A 22,209-nucleotide genomic window follows, 5' to 3' on the forward strand; every position below is an offset into this window, starting at 1 on the left:
CCCATGCTTCCTGAGTGTATGAAACACAGAGAACTGAAAGGAAAAACATAGCGTGACTCACGGTGCCCAAAATCAGCTACCAGAGAGAAAGCCATAGCAATAACCAATGACCTAATGTGCAGCGGACTAAGTACTAGGGCAAGAAAAACACCTCTTAGTAATGGCACTTCTGCTGCCATTGTATTATAACAGTTCCTACATTGTCATGCGGTTGATATCATCAACTAGCAGAGGGCTGACAGTTAAGTGGAAAAAGAAGACAGCTATAAAGAGTAGGTTCTCGGATAATGTCACTTTGTTATAACATTGGTGAGATGCCATAGAAACTTAACTCATTTACATCAATTAGCTTATGGTAAAAACTGGTTTTCTTATGCGAGTTTCACCACAGTTCCAAGAACCTGTCGATGATGTTAGGACTTACTGTGTATACAATAATGAGGAGTACAGTCATTGAAAGAATTATTGACTCTGAATGTTTTATATAAGTATTTGGCAGACAAGGGAAATCGAAAAAAAGAATGAGAAGAATGTCCAGTTTGGCTCTTACCCAGATTACAAGTGTTGGTGATGATGAGTGAGTGACAGGTTCCTCAACTCCTACCCCAAGGTGATCCACTTGCTCCTTCGTGACCTGACCCAGGATCCTTTAAATAAGAATATCATTAAGGAGGTGGCTGCCCGAGGACCCTGGTGTTGCTTATCCCTAAGAGTCATTTTGCCTTGACTTGAACCCAGAGATTTTGGGAGGACTCAGGGCCTGCAGTTGTGTTTCTGTTTTGGTTTTCTTTTGTCTCTGTGTGTGCTGGTGTATCGCTCTGAGTTGTGCAGAGATGTGCGCCTGGCACAGGAAAGTATCAAGTGATCTACTGGCAAAACAAGATCAGTCTTGAGAGCACTTTGAAATTCTTGCTTGCACCAAGCATGATGCTGTTTCTTTGATCTTCTTGGCTTCAAAACAAACTAGACCAAGGGCCAAGTTTCATAGGCAGATGTTTTGGGTTGCTGGTTTGAGTCTTATGAGATCTAAGACTGAAAAATGAGGCATAGTAACATATTTATGGCTCTTTCCTTAGGGTATAATCACCAACAGATGAGTGAAGGACAAAGGCAGAAATCTTCCGAATTTTACAACCGCACAGCATCTGAATCAAATGTCTACTTGAACAGTTTCCACTACCCAGATCATGGCTACAAGGACCAGGCTTTTGATACTCTGAGCCTAGACAGCTCTGATAGCATGGAGACCAGCATCTCTGCTTGCTCACCTGACAATATTTCTAGGTAAGATTTATTTGTAGATAAGGTTTCTGGTTTTGAGAAGTACCTGCTGGTTTCAAAAAGTAAAGACATCAATTTGGGTAATGTATATGTATATGTACAAGCCCAAATTTCTGTGACATAAAGAGTTTGTAAAGCAGAAGAAGGTTGGGTGTGATGGTGGCCTTTAAAATAATTTCTTTGTACCCTGTGTGACTTAGCCAGTCAAGCGTCATATAATTCACCTTTCTTCTTTATTACATTAGAATGCGCATGTATACTGTGCTTCAAAATCGTTTTGCTTCTGTCAGTTGACTCCCAGGTTCATTAGGACCATTTTTGGTTAAATGAAAAAATAATTTCCGCTCTGACTAGTGTGGCTCAGTTGACTGGGTGTCGTCTGCAAAGTGAAAGGTCATGGGTTCGATTCCAGTTCAGGGCACAAGGCACGTGTCTGGGGTGCAGGTTCAGTCCCCAAGAGAGAACTGATCAATGTTTCCCTCTCACATCAATGCTTCTCTCCCTCCCCTCCCCTTCTCTAAAAATAAATAAAATAATTTTTTTTTAATTTCCAACAACAGAGTAAGAACTTTGAAGGATTTCTTACTCTTGTGTTTCATTAAAAGGCAGGCTTTAGCTGTTCTGCATATTAAAATTTTTATAAGCATTTAACCATTGACATTTGTTTTCATAGTTTGAAACAAGCAAAGATGTTTTTATGGAATTATGGCTAAATGCACATCTAAAACATAGATCTAGTCATGGTACCTCCTTCTCTTCAAAAGCTCTGATGACACACTACTACCTTTTGAATAAAGTCAGACCCCAGAACGTGGCACTCTAGATTCAGCCCAACTCCCCAGTCACTCTCTCCTCCCGGTGTCTCTCACAGAACTTCTTATTAATTGACAATGTGAAGGCTTCTTAGGTCTCTGTGCCTTTGACCATATTGGTCCTTGTCCTGGAATTGTGTAGTTTGTTCATTCATTCATGTATAGGCTCTTTCATTCCACAAACACACGTGGATTGCTGTACAGTCAGTGGTAGGCTGGAGTCGGCTCACACTGGCTGGCACGTGTGAAATGTGCACATCTTCTCCTAAGTCTGTGGTCAGTGATGCCAGGTCAGTAGTGTGAGACTGGCCATGGTGAGAGTATATATTCCCCATAAATCAGCAATTGCCATACATCAGGGTTTTCATTTTCCTCCAGAGAGCTGGTTTACCAGCACACCACTGCCTATAGTCAGTTCATGCTTTCATGTGTTTATTCACTCAACCTGTACTTACTGAGCACAGATCTTGCCTGGCATTGCAAAATATCTACTCCATTCCCATTGTCCTGCTCCCATCTTAGCCTGGAGAAACTCTCCTCGTTCCTCAAGTTCAAACTTAGGTTGGAAACTCATGAAAATTTTTTCTTCATGGTTTTCTCTTCTGTGTTTCCATTGTACTAGATACCTTTTTCTAGTGTATCTCTGATCCCATTTCAGAATAAATTGTTTTCTTCAGTAATTAATTGGTGAATTCCTCAATGTCAAGGGAGTTGTCTAATCATCTTTCAATTTTCACACCCAGTAGAGATATTGGCAGAGAGTAGGTATTCAATAAGTGTCAGCTAAATAAATGCCTCAGGATATAGTAAAATGAGCATATTTTTAATTTTGATATTTTTCAGTTTGAATTATTTAATTGGCTGAGAACCATTTTGATTTTAAGCTCCCTGAAATGTCCAATATTCAGTCAATGTCAGCTGGTCACTTGTGTGTCTCAAAAGAAAATGTCTGGTTGGATAACTGCCGTCAAACTTTCCCATGGTGGAACGAAGCCTCCAGCTGGAAACAGGAATACCTGTACTGCTTAGAGCAGATCTCCGACCTCTCGTGGCCCCGATTGTTACTCTGTGAAATGGAGGGATTATTTTTGGAAATAAAGAGATGTCAGATTTTTAAATATTTTGATAGAAAATTTCTATTATCTAAATATAATTTCTTGTCTTATAAAGGTTTCAATAATTCTCCCCCTACCCTGCAAAAAAATAAAGTTAAAAAGAGTGACAGAGGCGGAGGGAAAGTAACATTATTAGCAAATTATACTTAGCTTTTGGGTTAGCTTTAGTTAGTATTTCTTAAATTAAAGGAATATGAGAAACCTAAATGTAACCAGACATTAGAGCCAGGAAATCTGGGAGGAGGGGAAGAAGGATAGATACTACATTCTGTGGTAAGTACAATACAGTATATTTTAATTCTGGCATTAATGGGTGAAGTATTAATGTTACTGGATATATTCCATCAGGAATTCCTGGGGAAAACACAAAAGCAACCATACAACTGTAGTTTTGCTTGTCACATGGAAATGACCAAAATTTAAAGAGAGAATTATATAATAATAATAATGAATAAAGATGATATTTTTGCTGCCATTATTAGTTAATGTTAGAAGAGTTAGTATTTCACTTTATTCAATATTAGAAGATGCAGCATCTCGTGAATAAAAAGTGTAACATGACTGTTTGGGGAAGACACTTGAGCGTGTGGAGCAGTTGGGCACCCAACCATTTGTCACCTGCCAGGTGCCCAGGTGGCACCTGCTGTCCAGCCGAGGCTGCTGGGGCCACTCCAGTGGGCCTGGAGCTAAGGTTCTCAGGACAGAAATCCTAGAACTTTGAGTAGTTATTCATAAATGATCGGTATCCAATGTAAACTGACCAATTTGGTGTGGTATTTTTGAATAACAGGACACAAGCAAAAGTTAGAAACTCAGCAACTGTTACACAATGATGATGGGGGAATAAAAGTTGGATGTTAAAAGAGAGACTGCAAAATGCAGCAATTTAGTTTTCCAATGTAGTCATCTCAGAGGGACCTCCCACATTTCTTTGGCACTTTGTCCTTAGTTGTTATTTTGAAAACATCAAATTACTCTCCTGTCTTTCCTAATAATTGTGAATATGTTATAACGATATTCTCATGGTGAACCCTTGATAGCTTGGCCTTTTTAATTCCTTTTTATTTTTGAACCATCTTTAATAAATAAATACACTCTAAGGTTTTTCCTATCTTGATGGCTTTTCTTCTTCTGTTTCTTGCTCCCCACTTCTTTTTCCCGTCCAAAGTTAGACATTCATGTGCATCTCCCCAAATCCATATTCCCTACACTCCATCTCTCATGTTTAATGGTGGTAAACAAAAATGGTGCAGCAGTGAGTACCAGAAATTACCTAGAAAGGGACCACTTTGATTATATTTACCAAGCATTAGAAGTGGAGATTTGAACACTTAAGCACAGTGACCAACAAAAATTTAATTTCTTTTTATTTGTTCATTCAGTTGCTTTTTCTTAGAATGGTGTCTAAGGGTAGAAAATGAGAATGTTTCCACTGAACATGCTACATTTAGAAAACAGCATTATTGGGGTGATCATTCCTGGCAGATATGATAATTATATGTGGCCACAGTCATTTTTCACAGTTACTTCACACAGAACTTGTTAGGGTGGTTGGCAATGTGGACTGTGAAAGAATTCACAAAGAGAATATTTTGTAGAGAGTAAAGACTTCATTCACTCTCCAAGAAAGGAGAGGGGCATGGTGTGGGAGGATACACCAACATTGATGGGTGGGGTCTTTGAGCTCTTACTGAATTATGATTGGATTATAAAAGGGTGGGTGGGGGGGGGGGTTGCTGTTGTGAGGCCCCAGGCTGTTGGGGGCATCATAATAGGAGGCTGCAGTTTGTTCCAATGTTATCTTCTGCCTGTGGCTGTAGGGTGTGGTTAGTCACCTTCAGTTCTTGCTTTCCAGTAATTTCCAGTCCTGGGGACAAGCTCAGAGGAGTAAAATGGCAGTTGTGTTCAACAAGGTCACATGCCTGCTCAGCAAATGGTGCCAGGATAGCGAATGGGGCTGGCTTCACCCTTTCAGAGCTGACCTGGTGGTGCTAGCAGTTGTGGATAACCAATCACCAAAGTCAGAAATTACTACAGCATTTATTTAATTTTTCTGTCAGATCCTAAGAAGGTCAAAAAGTTGAAGCCAAAGTAAAAGATGCCTGTTAACAGTTTAGTATAAAAGGAAGAGAGAGAGACAAACAAGCATTTCTCCTCTGTGCCACCATGTATGTTTTAAAAATTTCATGTTACCCTAAAATAAACTTACATCCATAATTGTGATGGAAAATAAATGATAAACATCAGGTAAGTGGGTTAATAGGAACTACTGTTTGGAATATTCATTATGACAGCACATTATTATTATGTTTTATTTTATTGTATTTTTTCCATTACTATTTAGCTCCCTTATACCCTCCTCCTCGTGAACATAGGTGCTTATGTTCTTTTGAATTTATTTTTTGGGTTTCTTCAGATATATTCCCAAAAGTGGTATCATTGGGCTACGAGGCAGATCCATTTTTAATTTAATGAGGTATCTCCATACTACTTTCCACAGTGAGGTATCTCCACACTGCTTCCACACAGTGCAAAAGGATTCCCCTTTCTCCACATCCTGGCTGTTTGTTGATTTATTGATGACAGCCATTCTGACCAGTGTGATGTAGTATCTCATTGTGGTTTTAATTTGCATTTCTCTAATGATTAGTGACATTGAGCATCTTTTCATATATCCATTGGCCATCTGTATGTCCTCTTTGGAGACGTGCCTATTCAGGTCCTTTGTCCATTTTTTACTAGGCTTGTTTCTTTTTTTTGGTGTTGAGTTTTCTAAGTACTTTATAAATTTTTTTGTATTAATCCCTTATCAGACATACTGGTGAATATGGTCTCCCATTCTGTGGGTTGTCTTTTTATTTTGTTGATGTTTTTCTTTGCTGTGCAAAAACTTTTTAGTTTGATGTAGTCCCATTTGTTTGTTTTTTCTTTTGTTTCCCTTGCCTAGGGAGATATATCTGATAAAATATTACTACAAGCAATGTCCAAAATTTTGCTGCTTATGTTTTCTTCTAAGATTTTATGGTTTAAGCTCTAACATTTAAGTGTTTAATTCATTTTGAATTTATTCTTGTCTGTGGTGTAAAAAGGTGGTCTAGTTTCATTTTTCTGCACGTGTCTGTCCAGTTTTCCCAACAGCATTTATTGAATAAACTGTGTTTAGCCCATTGTATGTGCTTACTTCCTCTGTCAAATGTTAATTGACTATAAAGTATGGGTTTATTTCTGGACACTCTATTCTATTCCATTGATCTGTGTGTCTGTTTTTATGCCAGTACCATGCTATTTTGGCTACTATGGCTATACAGTATAGTTTGATATCAGCTAATGTGATTCCTCCAACATTGTTCTTGTTTCTTAGTATTGCTGTTGCCAATGGGGCCATTTTTGGTTCCATATAAATTTTTGAAGTATTTGTTCTAGTTCTATGAAATACATCATCCGAATTTTGAGAGAAATTGCATTGAATCTACAGATTGCTTTGGGTAGTATGAGCATTTTAATGATGCTAATTCTTCCTATTCAGGAACATGGTGTGTGCTCCCACTAATTTGTATCTTCCTCAGTTTCTTTGTTCAGTGTCTTATAATTTGCCAAGCACAGTCTTTTATACCCTTTTTTAGGTTTATTCCTAAGCATTTTATTCTTTTTGGGGCATTTGTGAGTGGGATTGTTTTCATAATTTCCATTTCATTTAGTTCATTATTGGCATATAAAAATGCAACTGATTTTGGATATTAATTTTGTATCCTGCTACTTTGCCAAATTCATTTATCACTCCTAGTAGTTACTTGGTAGAATATTAGGGGTTCTCTATGTATAATCTCTTGTCACATGCAAATAAAGACAACTTTACTTCTTTCTTTCCAATTTGGATGCCTTTTATTTCTTCTTCTTGTCAGATTGTTGTGGCTAAGGCTTCCAGTATTATGTTGAATAAGAGAGGTTAAAGCAGAAAACCTTGTCTTGTTCCCTATTTTAAGGGGAAAGTTTGCAGGTTTTGCCTATTGAGTATGATGCTGGCAGTGGGTTTGTCATATGTGGCCTTTATTGTGCTTAAGTATGTTCCTTCTATTCCCACTTTGCTGAGAGTTTTTATCATAAATGGGTGCTGGATTTTACCCAGTGCTTTTTCTGCATCTATTAATATGATCATGTCATTTTTATCCTTCATTTTTTTAATGTAGTGAATCACATTTATTGATTTGTGAATCTTACACCAACCTTGCATTCCTAGAATAAATCCCACTTGATCATGGTGTATGATCTTTTCAGTGCATTGCTGTATTTGGTTTGCTAATTTTTTTTCAGGATTTTCACATATATGTTCATCAGGGATATTGTCCTGTAATTTTCTTTTTTGTACTATCTTTATCTGGTTTTGGAATTAGGACAATTCTGGTCTCATGAAAGAGCTTGGGAGCTTGCCTCCTCTTGAATGTTTAGAAATTGTCTTAGGAGGAATTCTACCCAAGATGGAGGCATAGGCAGAAATACTTCACTTCTATGCACAACCAAAAGAAGGATACAACCAATTTAAAAACAATAAACAGCCAGAACTGCTAGAATAGCAAACTTCATAGAACTCCCACAACCAAGGAATTAAAGAAACATTCATCCAGACTGGTGCCCCAAGACAAAGAAATGTAGCCCAAATGAAAGAACAGATCAAAACTCCAGAAAAAGAGCTAAGCAACAAGGAGATAAACAATCTATCTGATACAGAGTTCAAAACACTGGTAAGCAGGATGCTCACAGAATTGATTGAGCTCAGTTGCAAAATAAAGAAAGAAATGAAGGCTACACAAAGAGAAATAAAGCAAAATATACAGGAAACCAACAATGAAGGGAAGAAAACCAGGACTCAAATTAACCATTTAGAATAAAATGAAGAAATAAACATCCAACCAGAACAGAATGAGTACATAAGAATTCAGAAAAATGAGGAGAGGCTTAGGAACCTCTGGTACAACTTTAAGCACTCCAACATCCAAATCATAGGGGTGCCAGAAGAAGAACAACAGCAAGAAATTGAAAAGTTATTTGAACAAATAATGAAGGAAAACTTCCTCAGTCTGGTGAAGTAAATAGACTTCCAGGAAATCCAGGAAACCCAGGGAGTCCCAAAGAAATTGAACCCAAGGAAGCACACACCAAGGCACATCATAATCAAGCACACATCAAAGCACATCATAACTCAAGATTAAAGATAGGGAGCAACAAGCAGCAAGCAGCTTAAAAGCAGCAAGAGGAAAGGAGACAGTTGCCTACAAAGGAGTGCCTATAAGACTGTCAGCTGATTTCTCAAAAGAAACCTTCCAGGAAAGAAGTGGAGAGAAGTATTTGAAGTTATGAAGGGCCAGGACCTACATCCAAGATTACTCTATACAGCAAAGCTATCAGTTAAAATGGAAGGGCAGATAAAGTCCTTCCCAGATAAAGTAAAGTTAAAGAAGTGCCAAGCCCTTATTATTTGAAATGTTGAAGTGATTTATCTAAGAAATAGATAAAAAACTATTAACAATAAAATGACAACAAACTCATAACTGTCAACAACTGAACCTAAAACACTAAAGCAAAGACTAAGCAAACAACTAGAACAGGAACAGAATCACAGAAATGGAGATCACATGGAGGATTATCAATGGGGAGGCGGAGGGGGAGAATGAGGGAGAAGGTACAGAGAATAAGAAGCATAACTGGTAGACATAAAATAGACAGGGGGCAGGTTAAGAATAGTATATGAAAAAGAGAAGCCAAAAAATTTATATGTACAACCCATGGACATGAACTTAAGTGGGGAATGCTGGAGGGTGGGGTGGAGGGGCAGTGCAGGATAGAGGGGAAATAAAAGGGAGAAAAAAATTGGGAAACTTTAATAGCGTAATCAATAAAATATACTTAAAAATAAAATAAAATTTAACAAAATAAAAAAAAATTGTTTTAGAAGGAGAGGTGTTAGTTCTTCCCAGAATGCTTGGTAAAACTTAACTGTGAAGCCATTCAGTCCAGGGCTTTTGTTTGTTGGGAGTATTTTGACTACTGCTTTAATTTCAGTAGTTGTGATCTGTCTATTCAGATTGTCTGATTCTTCTTGATTACGTTTTAGAAAATTGTATCTTTCTAGGAATTTATCTATTATGTCCAGGCTGTCCAATTGCTTGGCATGTAGTTGCTCATAGTATTTTCTTACAATCCTTTTTATTTCTTTGGTGTCGGTTGTTATTTCTCCTCCTTTATTTCTGATTTTATTCATTTGCATCCTTTTTTTTTTTCATGATGAATGTGATTAAAGATTTGTTAATCTTGTTTATCTTTTAAAAGAATCAGCTCTTGGATTCATTGATCTTTCGTATCATTTTTGTAGACTCTCTGTCATTTATTTCTGCTCTGATCTTTATTATTTTATTCCTTTTACTCACTTTGAGCTTTGTTGTTCTTTTTCCAGTTCCTTTAAGTGTGAAGTTAGATTGTTTATTTGAGCTTTTTCTTGCTTATTGAGATAGGCCTGTAATGCTATAATATTCCGTTAGGATTTTTTTCCCAGTGTCCCACAGATTTTGGATTGTGTGTCCTCATTTTTATTTGTTTCAAGGCATCTTTTGATGTCTTCCTTGATGTCGTTGTTGGCCCATTCATTGTTTAATAACATGTTATTTAGCTTCCATGTCTTTATTGCACGTTTTTCAGTGTCCTTGTGATGGATTTCTAGTTTAATAGCATTATGGTCAGAGAAGATGCTTGATATGATTTCAGATTTCTTAAATTTATTGAGACTTCTTTTGTGTCATAACATGCGATCTGTCCTAGAAAACATTCCAATGCACTTGAAATGTATGTGTATTCTGCTGCTTTAGGGTGAAATGCTACAAAGATATCAATTAAATCCATTTGATGTACTATATTGTTTAGGGTCATTGATTCCATGTTGATTTTTCTGTCTGGAAAACCTATCCATACAAGACAATAGGGTATTAAAATCCCCAATTATGACTATTTCTGTGAATCTTCCCTTTATGTCCATCAAGATTTGCTTCACATATTTAGGTGTTCCTATAGAGGGTATTTAAATGTTTACTAGGGTTATATCCTCTTTTTGGATCATTCCTTTTATCATTATATAGTGCCCTTTTTTGTTTCTTACTATAGCCCTGGGGTTTTTTTTTCTGATTTTTTATTGTTGTTTAATTACAGTTGTCCCCGTTTTTTTCCCATTACTTTCCCGTGCCCTGCCTACCGCACATTCAATACCCTCCCCATCCATGGGTCCTTTATACATGTTCCTTGACTTGACCCTTCCCCTTCCTTCTCCCATTATCCCTTCTCCCCGCTCTGGTTACTTCAGTTTGTTCTTTATTTCCACGTCTCTGGTTATATTTTGTTCACTTGTTTGTTTTGTTGATAAGGTTCCACTTATAGGTGAGCTCATATGGTATTTGTCCCTCACCGCCTGGCTTATTTCACTTAGCATAATACTTTCCAGTTCCATCCATGCTGTCAAGAAGGGCAGGAGTTTTTCTTTCTTTTTACTGTGTAGTATTCCGTTGTTTAAATGTGCCATAGTTTTTAGATCTACTCATTTACTGATGGGAACTTAGGCTGTTTTCCAGCACTTATAGCCCTGGTTTTCAAGTCTATTTTGTTGGATACAAGTACTGCTACCCCAACTCTTTTTCCCTTTTCATTTGCATAAAATATATTTTCTATCCCTTTTAAGATTAAAAGGGATGTATCTTTTGACCAGAGATGGCCCTATTGGAGGCAGCATATGTATATGGGTTTTGTTTTCTCATCCATTTAGTTACCCTATGTGTTTTGATTGGAGAGTTTAAGCCATTTACATTTAAGGTGATTATTGATAGATACGTATTTATTGCCATTTTATTTTTACAATATTGTCCTCTGTTTTTCTTTTTCTTCTTCTTCTCCTCCTCCTCTCCTCTTTCTTCTTATCATTCTTCTTCCTCTTCTTGTTCTTCTTTGTTTCTTCTTGTTGTTCTTATTCTTCTTTTTCTTCTTTTTTCTCTTCCTCCTCCTTCTTCTCCTCCTTCTCCTTCTCTCTTTAACATTTGTTACAGAACTGGTTGAATGTTAATAAACTCCTTTAGCTTTTTCCTTGTCTGGGAAGCTCTTTATCTCTTCTTCAATTTTAAATGATTTCCTTGCTGGGTAAAGTAGCCTTGGTTGTAGGTCTTTGGTATTCATCACCTTGAATATTTCATGCTAATCCTTTCTGGTTTGAAATGTTTCTATTGAGAAATCAGATGACTGTCTAATAGAAGGTAACTACCTGCTTTTCTCTTGTGGCTTTTAGGATTCTCTCCTTTAAGCCTTGCCATTTTAATTATGATGTGTCTTGGTATAGACCTCTTAGGGTCCATCTTGTACATAGTGACTCTCTGTGTTTCTTGGACTTGTGTGTCTTTTTCTTTTACCAGACTAAGGGCTTTTGGGTCATTATTTCTTCAAAGACGTTCTTGGTCCCTTTCTTACTCTCTTCTCTTTCTGATATTCCCATAATGCAGATGTTGTTACACTTCATGTAGTCCAAAATGTTTCTTAACATGTTTCTTAAATGTTTCTCCTCGTTCTTTTTAATTTCTTCCTCCCTCCCTTCCTTCCTTCCTTCCTTGACACTCCGCTTGGGTGGTTTTTTCTATGTTGTCTTCTAAATTTCTGATTCAGTCCTCTGCTTCTTCTAACCTACTGCTTATTTCTTTCAGTATATTATTTATTTCAGATATTGCATTCTTTATTTCTGACTCATCATTTTTTATGGTTTCTATCCCTTTTTTCATGATGTTGAGTATCCTTATAATCATTACTCTAAACTCTATATCTGATAAATTCCTTGCCTCCCTTTCATTTAGTTCTTCTTCTGAAGGATTCTCTTGTTTTTTCATTTGGGATCTGTTTCTTTGTCTTCCCATTTTGGCTGCCTCTTTGTGTTTGTTTCTATGTATTAGGTAGATCTGCAAAGACTCTGTTGCAGCCCTGTGTTGGACACTGCCTGTGACTGGCCCCGGTCAACTTGTTTGGAGCTATCAGTAATCCACAGCTTGTGGCTCCCTCTGCTGGGCCTGGATATGTGCAGAAAGAATCAGGCTGCACACCAAGGCAGCTTTTACCAGCACCAGGCCCAGGGGAAGGTCAGCTAATGTGTCAGAGCTCCCAGAGATTCACCCTAACTGTTAAATTTAATAATTGAAATAACCTTCAGATGTAGTCCTCAGCATCCCAGCTTAAACTCCACAGAGTTGGGCAGAGTCATTCCTGTTGGTGGGGCTATGGCTTCCCCTCAGGCTGATGCCACTTGGAGGGGACTGCTCTGCCTGAGAAAGGTGGCCTCTGCGGTATGGGGGAATGACTCAGCATGGGGATCCTGGTGGCTGTTTCTTCAGGTCTCTCCCCTGAGCCACCAGCCCCAGACTCTCTTCATGTGTCTATGCTCCCTCTGCTGGATCCCAGGGTAAGTGGCTGCAAAAGGAATTTTTGGATGTTAGCCCTTTGAGAGGCTCTCTGTGTCTCCTGTCATCTCTCCCTGGTGGACAGAAACCCCTCTGCTTTTCACAACTGGATGTTATGTGGGTTCTTTTCCCGGCTCTGGTGCTGGATGCTGGGGAGCCCAGCTTGGGGTTTAGAACCCCCACTTCTCAGGCAGAAACCCTCAGCTGCTGAAGTGTCCCTCTGGAATGTCAGCACCACCAATGAACGGGAGCCCCAGCAGCCCATTCACACCTCCTCCACCCTCGCTACCAGTCTCTTTGTGGTGAAGTGTTTTTTTCTGTTTGTCCATGGGTATAAGGCTTCTCTCCAGCTAGTGTTCAGTTGGTTATTCAGGATGATTTCTCTACAATTTAGTTGTATTCCAGTTGGGTCCTGGGAGGAGGTTAGTGCAGCTTCCCTTTACTCCCCTGCCATCTTTAATCCTAATGACAGCACATTCTTAATGGGAACTTTGTGGAGATAGGTAGAAATAAATAAAGGATTAAATTTTTTCTCTTTTTATGATTTTTAAGTAATTATGTATTAAGATATCCTGAAATTATATATATTTTAAAGAGGTAATTCCATGCCGAAATTCTAGGGGTATAAACTTAAGTCTTGTGGCTTATTATGTCAGAAAAAGGCATTTGTAGAATTACATTGTAGAATTACTCAGAATTGTGGGTGCATTCACCCTTCAGTTTTGTTGAGACATCATTTTTGTGTCTGCTACAAAGTTACTTGAGTCAGACAATGTTTTTGCTTTTTCAGCATTATTACCTACACTGTAAACAAACATAGAGTTAAGAAAACAAGTCTTGGGTCTTAAAAAACAGTAACAGAGTCTGTTCTGCATAAAACCTCTATTCTGCTGAAATTACTCAGTTGACTTCTAGAATGTAGTGTTTTAAATAGCACCTACAATGACACTATTATTACTATTGTCATTATTAAGTTTCTAATCCTGACACTGTGCTCATGTTTCGAGGAAATGTTGAGGAAGCTGATCGCTTGTGAGAGCTTGCACGCCAACCAGCACTGTGTATGGAGGGAGAAGCGAGACTTGGAATAGGACTGAACACAATCCATGGCTGAACTTGGTTTTAAAACATATTTTAACCAGAATTTTAAGTGTTTCTAATCCCTTAATTTTGGGTTCAGCTTTATTTTCTGCTTTCTACCCTGGATAGTGTTAACCAGAGAAGAGATTCAGGCTGCAATAAAGAAGAGAAAGTACTTGTTGAACAAAAAGGTGTACACCTGAGGAGGGCATGGATTCAGGCAGCAACTTAAATGAGCTCCGAAGAGAACAAAGAAAGGCAGGGTTTTGTAGAGTTTAAATTTATAACTGTAGTTTCCATTTCGGTCCTCTGTGCAAATGAAGGCATCTGGCTAAGTGCAGGGATTGGGTAGTTCCCACATGCAAATAAGGGAGTCAAAAATTAAGAGGAGGAAGAAAAATCCATAGATGTCCATTCAGCAGTAGTTCCAGGATGTTTAATGACTTAACCTTGAGCTGAGTTGAGCAACATATTAGCAACTTAATAGCAGCTTTGAGAACCAAGGCAGATGTGCACAGGCCCCACTTCCTCCTTAGCCTCCTGACTCTTTTTTTAGGTGACTCTCTTGTCAAGTGGTGGCAACATAATATAAAGCAGCAAAAGTTTTGCTGGATGAAAGAGGCTTAAATGTGAAGGAAATATTAAAACTCGACAATAGCAGGAGTGTAGCTACGGAGAACAAGTGTCTATGAATAAAAATTATTTTTTAATAAAATAACTAAGTACCTTTTAAAGTATATACAGTATATATGTATGTACATGTATATATGTACATATACATGTACACACATGGTCACACGTGTGAAAGACATCTGTGAAAACATTGCCAAATAAATAAATTGAATATAATTGGCAGAAAATTACTTAGAAATACTATAAAATAATAGAAAACACCCTGAAAAATTCTTTAAAAATTAAGAGAACTATTTAAAGTTGGATAAATGTTTAAAATTTAACCCCTAGGATGTGCCCAAATTACAAATATATGAAAAATCATGGGCTGAAAATATTTGTTTCCAACTAAGTTATTTGCAACCAGTTCATCTGGATAGGTTTCATGTGGCTTCGGGGTTACACTTAGGCCAGTGAATGGAAGTATAAGAGGATAGATTTTGACGCAATGTCAGAATCAACATTCTAACAACACTGCATGAACAGCGAAGGGATGGACACACTGAGTTTCCGGTAACAATGTTCAGGGCACAAGCTGGTGTGAAAAATGGGAATGTTGTAGAAGGAGTTAAGGGACAAAAAAGGGTCAGGCTATTGGTGAGTTTTTAAAACCTGAGGCTTAGTGAAACTCAGATTATGCATTTCCAAATTAATTGTACACAGAAGACATATATCTGATGTCACAGACAACACAATAAAACAGCAATTGGGAACCGGGGTGCCACAAAACATTTTAAAACATGCAGTTCGTGATTATTTAGTCAGGGGCACTGACATCTCTTCCCTTAGATTGTCAAATAAAAAATGACTACAGCCAACACAACAATAGCCGTCTGGTGTGAATAAATCAAAATTATACCTTTTTTTGGTCACATTGGTAAAACATATATATTTTGGTGTGCCACAGAAGTGTGGTGCTTAGTTCACATGTCCTGCAAGATGAGAAGGGTTGACGCCCACTGCTGTGGGACCTGGACGTGAGTTTGTGCTGTGACACGGCCTTCGCCGTGGAATTGATGAAGTTTGTCCCTTTCCTGTTCATGAAGCTGGGTATTCACAACAAAGGGGAACATTAATTTCTGCACAAACACTAAACATTTTTTTTAATTCTTGCTGACTGCAAAGAACAGAACTTACCTATTTGTAAGAACTCATGGAAATAAGGAGAAAAAATCTCCATGCTCTTCTCTTCTCTTTCTCAGGAGAAAACACCTGGCTAAAGACTGGCCTAAGGCAGCTCTGTGATGGACAGCCTAATTATGAAGTTCCTAAGGCTCCAACATCCCTAAGGCCTCTCTCCTTGATAGATGCCTTTTGTAACAGGGATGGCAGTACTGATGGTTGTTTTTTAAAGACTTAGAATACTTGTAGGCCAGTTTTAGGTTCATAGCAAATCTGAGAGGAAGGTGCAGAATTCCCACTTACCTTCTGCTCCACACGTGCATTGTGCTCCCCTGTTACCTGCACCCTTCGCCAGGGTGGCACCTTTGCCAACAATGAACCTACATTGATTGGCACACCATTATCACCCAAAGTCCGTAGTTTGCACTAAGGTTCATTCTTCATGTTGTACATTCTACGGATTTAGGAAAATGTATAAGGACATGTATTCATTGTTATAATATCATTCAGAGTATTTTCACTCCCTTAAAAGTCCTCTGTCCCCTGACCCCACTTCAAATCCCTGATAACCATTGATCTTTTCACTGTCTCTAGAGTTTTGCCTTTTCCAGGCTGTAATATGGCTGGAGTCATACAGTCTTTAGTCTTTTCCACATTAGCTTGTTTCACTTAGTAATATGTATTTAAGGTTTTTCCATGTCTTTTCAAGGCTTGTATGCTAATTTTTGTAGTACCGAATTGTCATTGCATTGTCTGGATGAACCACAGTTTATTTATTCATTTGTTATTGAAGGACATCTTGGTTGCTTCTACATTTTGGCAAATATGAATAAAGCTGCCAAAAACTTCTGTGTGCACAGTACTGAACTGAAGATAAGCCTTATGTCCTATGTTGCTGTGGTCATTTATCTCTTCAAAACAACCTAGGTTTGAGATGACCCAAAATGAGATTTTGAAAGATCATATTAATACTTACCTTATTAATTTTATATGAGTTTATTTTATTTGAATGTCTTACAAACACAAGTTCCTACTGTGTGCCATGCTGTATGCTATGGGGGATGGAGGTATGAAGCCCTTTCTGTTCTTAAGAGAGTCTAGAAAAGAAGAGAGATGTGTAAATGATTACACAAGTGAATGTGCATAAAACAACCTTGGTTCTCCATGGCTGGAACATCAGAGTAAATGTTCTGACCTAGGTTATGGTCTCTCTTTTCCAAAAGAGTGAAGTAAAAGGTAAGCAAGTAAAAAATATAAACTTTTGTTTAAGTTAAAAATTTCCAAGTTTTTCTGTTTCTCATTTAATTATCCCTAACTGTTCTTGCAGCGTTCACTTGCTGTTTTTTTTTCCTTTATTCGTTTGTGTGATATATTTCCCAAGATGCATTTCTTTGGAAGCTCTTGGATTGCTTTGTGCAGTTTGCTCTTTAGTGTTGGTGAGTGCGCATTTATTGACAAAACTGGCCTCTACTCTCCCATTGCACCTGTAAGAGAAGTCATTTTTTAATTGACATCATCATTTGAGAAATAAAATGTCCACGTATGTGAAGGCACAACCAAAAAGCAGCTAAGGACACATTCTCAAACCAAATAAAGTGACTTCAAACCCTAGGTGTCATCTACCTAAAACTTGGGCGATAGTCTTGTTGGTTTGTCATCTCTGGATAACTCAGCTAATGGGCAGGCCTCCCACAGGCCCTCATTTTTAGACTTTGCAGGAAACATTTTTGAGAACACTCTTTGTAAAATTTGGTTTGGTTTTATTTATAAGTAAAGCACTTTACTTTGGTGTTATTTTGCTTGCCTATGTTTTGCCTCCTACGCTGAGGTAAGTCAATATCACCCGCGGTTTTCAGAATTGAACTGACCTGCCTTTTCAGACCAATGACTCTCTTAGTCCTTTAAATTGTACTGGATTTTGTCATACATTTTCGTAAACCTGGATGCTCGTGTGTGTGTTTGAAGAGACCTCAATCTGAAACAATATTCTTGAAAGGTTTTTGTGTTTTATTCAGTGCCAGCACTTCAAATATTGCCAGAATAGAAGAAATGGAGAGGCTTTTGAAGCAGGCCCATGCAGAGAAGACACGGCTGCTTGAATCCCGGGTAGGTTTAATGTCTTCATGCCAGAGGTCGGTGATGAGGTGGTCCAACATGCACCACACTTGATATCAGGAAGCTGTCATTGGGCCTCATGAGGCGGTGTGACCGTGGAGTAGTCTTTCAGCCTTTCTTGGCCTCATTTTCTTACCTGAAAACTAAGGGTGTTAGATGATTTCTAAAGCTTTTTCCTGCACTACATTTTTTCATAATTTAACAGAATATATAGTGATGATATAGACCGAAATAAATGCTTTGTATTATGTTTCCCTTTGATGGCCACTTTGTTTGTCTGCCAAAGAATGAGGATGAATGTCATGTCTGTGTGCATTCTCTGTTCCTTGCCAGCTCGCATTAACTACACTATTGTGACACTGAAAATCCCTTATTATTGTGACTGTATTTCAAGCCAGAATCTGGACTTCCTTAGGAATCCCCCAGAATGCCTTTGCATCCTGCCCTGAGGGCACCTCCTTTCCTCTTGTGACTTCCCGTGTGCTTCCACGGTGACCTGCGGCCAGGAAGCCGCAAAGCAACAACAGGAATTGGAAGAACCCACACATGACCTTCAGGTGGAAGACAGCCATTGAAAGAAAGGCTAAATCCCCCTTGACTAATGTTGTCTGACCATTTGTGGGGATTTTTATTTAAAATGGGACTGTTGTGGTTATCAACATGAAATGACTGGATGCAATCACAAGGTGGATTTCCACTTACACTCTATTGTTAACTCAAGTTAGTGGTTGCCTTTCTGCGTAGCATGATTTTGAAAGCTACGTGAAAGGTGATTGCAGGTGTTTTAGTCAAGGTTACATATTATAAGGGACTAGGTTATAAACCAAAATTTCTAGTGAGAATTTCTTTTTTGATAATATAATTGGAATCCTTCAAGTACAACCACTCTGTCTTAAAATTTATTCTGCCTAATTATATTTAGGAACGGGAAATGGAAGCCAAAAAACGAGCTCTGGAAGAAGAGAAACGACGCCGAGAACTCCTGGAAAAACGATTGCAGGAGGAAACTAGCCAGAGGCAGAAGTTAATTGAAAAGGAAGTGAAAATAAGGGAGAAACAAAGGGCACAGGTTGGTGGGTCAATCTGGATAGATGAGAGTATGTTGCCCCCTAGTGGCTATTCTGTTGTAGAGGATGGAAAGACTGTTCCGATGCTTTCCACTAGTAAGTTCTTGACATGTAATGGCTAAGGGAATGATATGCATTAGTAGGCAAAAAAAAAAAAAATTCAAGTGACACTTTTCAATGCTCATGCATGGAACATTTGATGGGAAAGACACTCTTTCTTTTACCTATTTTTGGAATATATTTGAAAGGAGAATGTTTTTTTTTAGCAGGTTTGAGAAATGCAGCTGCATTTGCTCCTGAAACCAAATGCAGCATCCTTTGGTTGGTGAAGAGAAGAGGTTCTATTAAGCCATCTTTTGGAAGTAAACACTCCAGAACCAGACAATTTTACCAGCCCTGTTTCTTGGTGGTTGTGTTAGTGTTTGGGTTTTTTTTTCCTCTAGCCACTGTACTGTCACATGTGCCCCCTGTGATATACCAGTCCACATATATGTGCACCAGATTACTGAACTTGAGAAAACCTTGGGACAACCACCCATTCTGTTCAACTTCTTGTCTTGGTCATCAGAGAGTTTGAGTTTCTGATCCGGTCACTAGAGCTGCTTATGTAATCTGTGTTTTCTGAGAAACTCAAATAAAATTTTAAGGCCGTGTAATTTAAGTTCAAATCAGTTTTACCAAGGATTACTAGACGCAAAGGTAAAAGATACCATTTCCCTTATTCTTTGCAGTTTCTGGCAGTTGACAGTGCAGCAGTGAGAGGCTTTCTCTTGGGCTTTGGTGTGTCATAAGCCTATGACATCTGTCTACAGTCAGAGTGCCCCAGAATCAAAGGCAAAATGTTGAAGGGGGACTCCAAAGTAAAATGTATTCATTTTCTTTTATTATGCCAAAACTCTGCCAAATTTTGACTCACTGTGAAGGTATCTGAAGCCAAACCAAAAAGCACCATTCTGTTTTAATCCTAATTATAAGTTTTGCCTCCAAGTATATGATGAGCTCACTTTCCCCAGGGTAAAGGAGTTGAATAATTTAACAGGATAAAATGAAACATTGTTTTAGAAGTATTACCCATAGTAATCTGTGTTTCCTAGATTAGATGAACCTCCATTTTAGCTGTGATAAAATAAAAAGACGTCTATGTCCCTTTCTTCCATGTCTGGTCCTGGGCAGTGTTTTGATTCCACTTCTTACCTTATTTTGACCTTGCTTTGCAAAACATACAGCTCTACCCTCAGTTTCTATTCGAGCAATGGTGTCAAATTCATTTTCACCAGGGGCCACATCAGCCTCGAGGTTGCCTTCAAAGGGCCAAATGTAATTTTAGGACTGTATACATGTAACTACTCCTTAAAAGTTAAGTGAGAGTTTGGCGCTGCTGCCAGGTAGAAACAAGGTGCCAGGCGGGATAAAACAAGGTGGAGGGCTGGATTTGGCCTGTGTGCCTTGTGTTTGTCACCTGTGTATTAGAGAGCGTGTGGAAGCTGATGTGTACAGCTTTGGGAGATCTTGGCAGGTTTGCACTTACTAAAGATTGTTCCATCAATCATGTCTGGGGCTATTTAAGAGCTATGGTGAGATTGTGGTGGGGAGAACCTCTGGGAACTTGTGAAGTGGAGGAGTCTTTATCTTTAACTTCATGCTTCATTTCCTTGTTTTTAATTACTAAGTACCTTTTGAAAGCTAAGCTAATGACACTTTTCCATTTTCTCGTCCGTCCATAGAATCTATTGGCCTGGGTGTATCTACCCCGCACTTCCCTACCATACTGTAGCATCCTTCTTAAACCGTTATCTACTGTTTAGACCCCACATGGTAATGTTTATCTTAACAGCTTATAACCACATGGACATTTTAACACTTAAGCTTTTCAGTTTTTTTTCTCCTGCTTCTACATATCTGTGACCTAAAACAAAAGCATAATTAGTTACAGATGCCATGGGTTTGCCTTTTTCCAGTCTCGACCTTTGACACGCTATCTGCCTGTCCGGAAGGAGGACTTCGATCTGCGGAGCCACGTGGAGACTGCGGGCCACAGCATCGACACCTGCTACCACGTGTCCATCACGGAGAAGACCTGCCGCGGGTTCCTCATCAAAATGGGCGGGAAAATTAAAACTTGGAAAAAACGCTGGTTTGTTTTTGATCGGAACAAGCGTACATTCTCTTATTATGCAGGTGAGCGATGAGAGAAATCTAAGTGATGTATTCAAATTAGGAGCCCTCTGTTAAAGGAAATAGTATAATTTAGTATAAATAGGGAGATTGGTAAGTAATAGAAATAATGACAAATTTAATTTTGTAAATGGATATTATTTTATGTTCAGATTATATGGTTCACATAATATTAATTTTCTCTTAGAAATAATAAAAATTATATAAAAAGTGTGAGCCCTGGCTGGTGTAGCTCAGTAGATTGAGCACAGGCCTATGAACCAAAGGGTCACCAGTTTGATTCCCAGTCAGAGTACATGCCTGGGTTGCAGGCCAGGTCCCCAGATGGGGGCTCGTAAGAGGCAACCACACACTGATGCTTCTCCTTCTCTCTTTCTCTCTCCCTTACACTCTGTCTAGAAATAAATAAATAAAATCTTTTTTAAAGAAAAGTGTGAATTAGTCTATTCTAGTTCTGAAATAAACTCAAGCCCAAGTAAATGTTAAATGGAATATATTTTTTAAACCAAAATATTGTCTTTTTAAACCATGAGGCCAGGGGGAAAGGTATTTCTTTATTTATGTATATATGTATGTATCTATTTATTTATTGTCATATGTCCTCTTTAAGTCACACAATTAGGCAGCCTTAGCTGACAGTCATTCAGCTATAGTTTATAAACTGAAATGGTCTTTTAAGCATAGAGAGTACAGCTAGTCAGTGAACTAATGAATAAGTATTAAGTGACTGAAATATTTTTGGATGCTTGATGGATTGTGAGAAACACCTTTACCTAATCTTTCATAAACACAGGAATATTGGTATAACTGGTATACTTATCAATAACCCTCTTACTCTTGATCACATATGAAACATGTCCACTATTACCACAAGTATAGCTCTGCCCTCTTTTCAGCAGCTAAAGAAGGTATCAGCCCAGAGGTTATGAGGAGACTCTGCTTTGGGGTGACTGTATCAGCATTTATAAGCCTTGTCAGGAATTGTTAAAAAGCATCTCTATGTGATAAATAAAAAATGAAAGTCCAGTCCTTTAATCTATAGTGTGAGGTAAGGATATATTTATGAAGAGAAGTGTGAGAAGCCAAGCAATATGTGAGAGACATGAAATGCTGGCTATGGAGCCACAGAACTGGAGTAGGTAAAGGGTGGGAATACAACCTATGCCTTCCAGTTAGGAGCCATTGGGTGGGGTTCCAGTTACCACTACGGCTAGTGGTAACCTAAGCCTAACCCTTGCAGGCCCCCTGCTCGGCCTCTCGAGGGCTTTCTGATCTTGGGTTTTATGAGAATCCAGAGATATTA

At 38.4% G+C, this 22,209-nt stretch overlaps 1 protein-coding gene across 24 annotated transcripts in view; it reads left to right on the forward strand.

Annotated features, from left to right (window-relative positions):
• The window catches only part of PHLDB2 (pleckstrin homology like domain family B member 2), a 235,180-nt gene that overhangs the window by 208,042 nt on the left and 4,929 nt on the right, over positions 1-22,209 (forward strand). For all 24 annotated transcript variants that reach the window (XM_045851269.1, XM_045851280.1, XM_045851268.1 and 21 more), the window contains 4 exons: positions 1,077-1,284; positions 17,565-17,655; positions 18,587-18,733; positions 20,690-20,909. In XM_045851269.1, coding sequence (XP_045707225.1) covers positions 1,077-1,284; positions 17,565-17,655; positions 18,587-18,733; positions 20,690-20,909 — 666 coding nt within the window. The remainder of the gene's footprint in view (positions 1-1,076; positions 1,285-17,564; positions 17,656-18,586; positions 18,734-20,689; positions 20,910-22,209) is intronic.

This window comes from Phyllostomus hastatus, unplaced genomic scaffold (genome assembly GCF_019186645.2).
Source record: "Phyllostomus hastatus isolate PE091 unplaced genomic scaffold, TTU_PhHast_1.1 phas_contig_86, whole genome shotgun sequence".
NCBI lineage: Eukaryota > Metazoa > Chordata > Mammalia > Chiroptera > Phyllostomidae > Phyllostomus > Phyllostomus hastatus.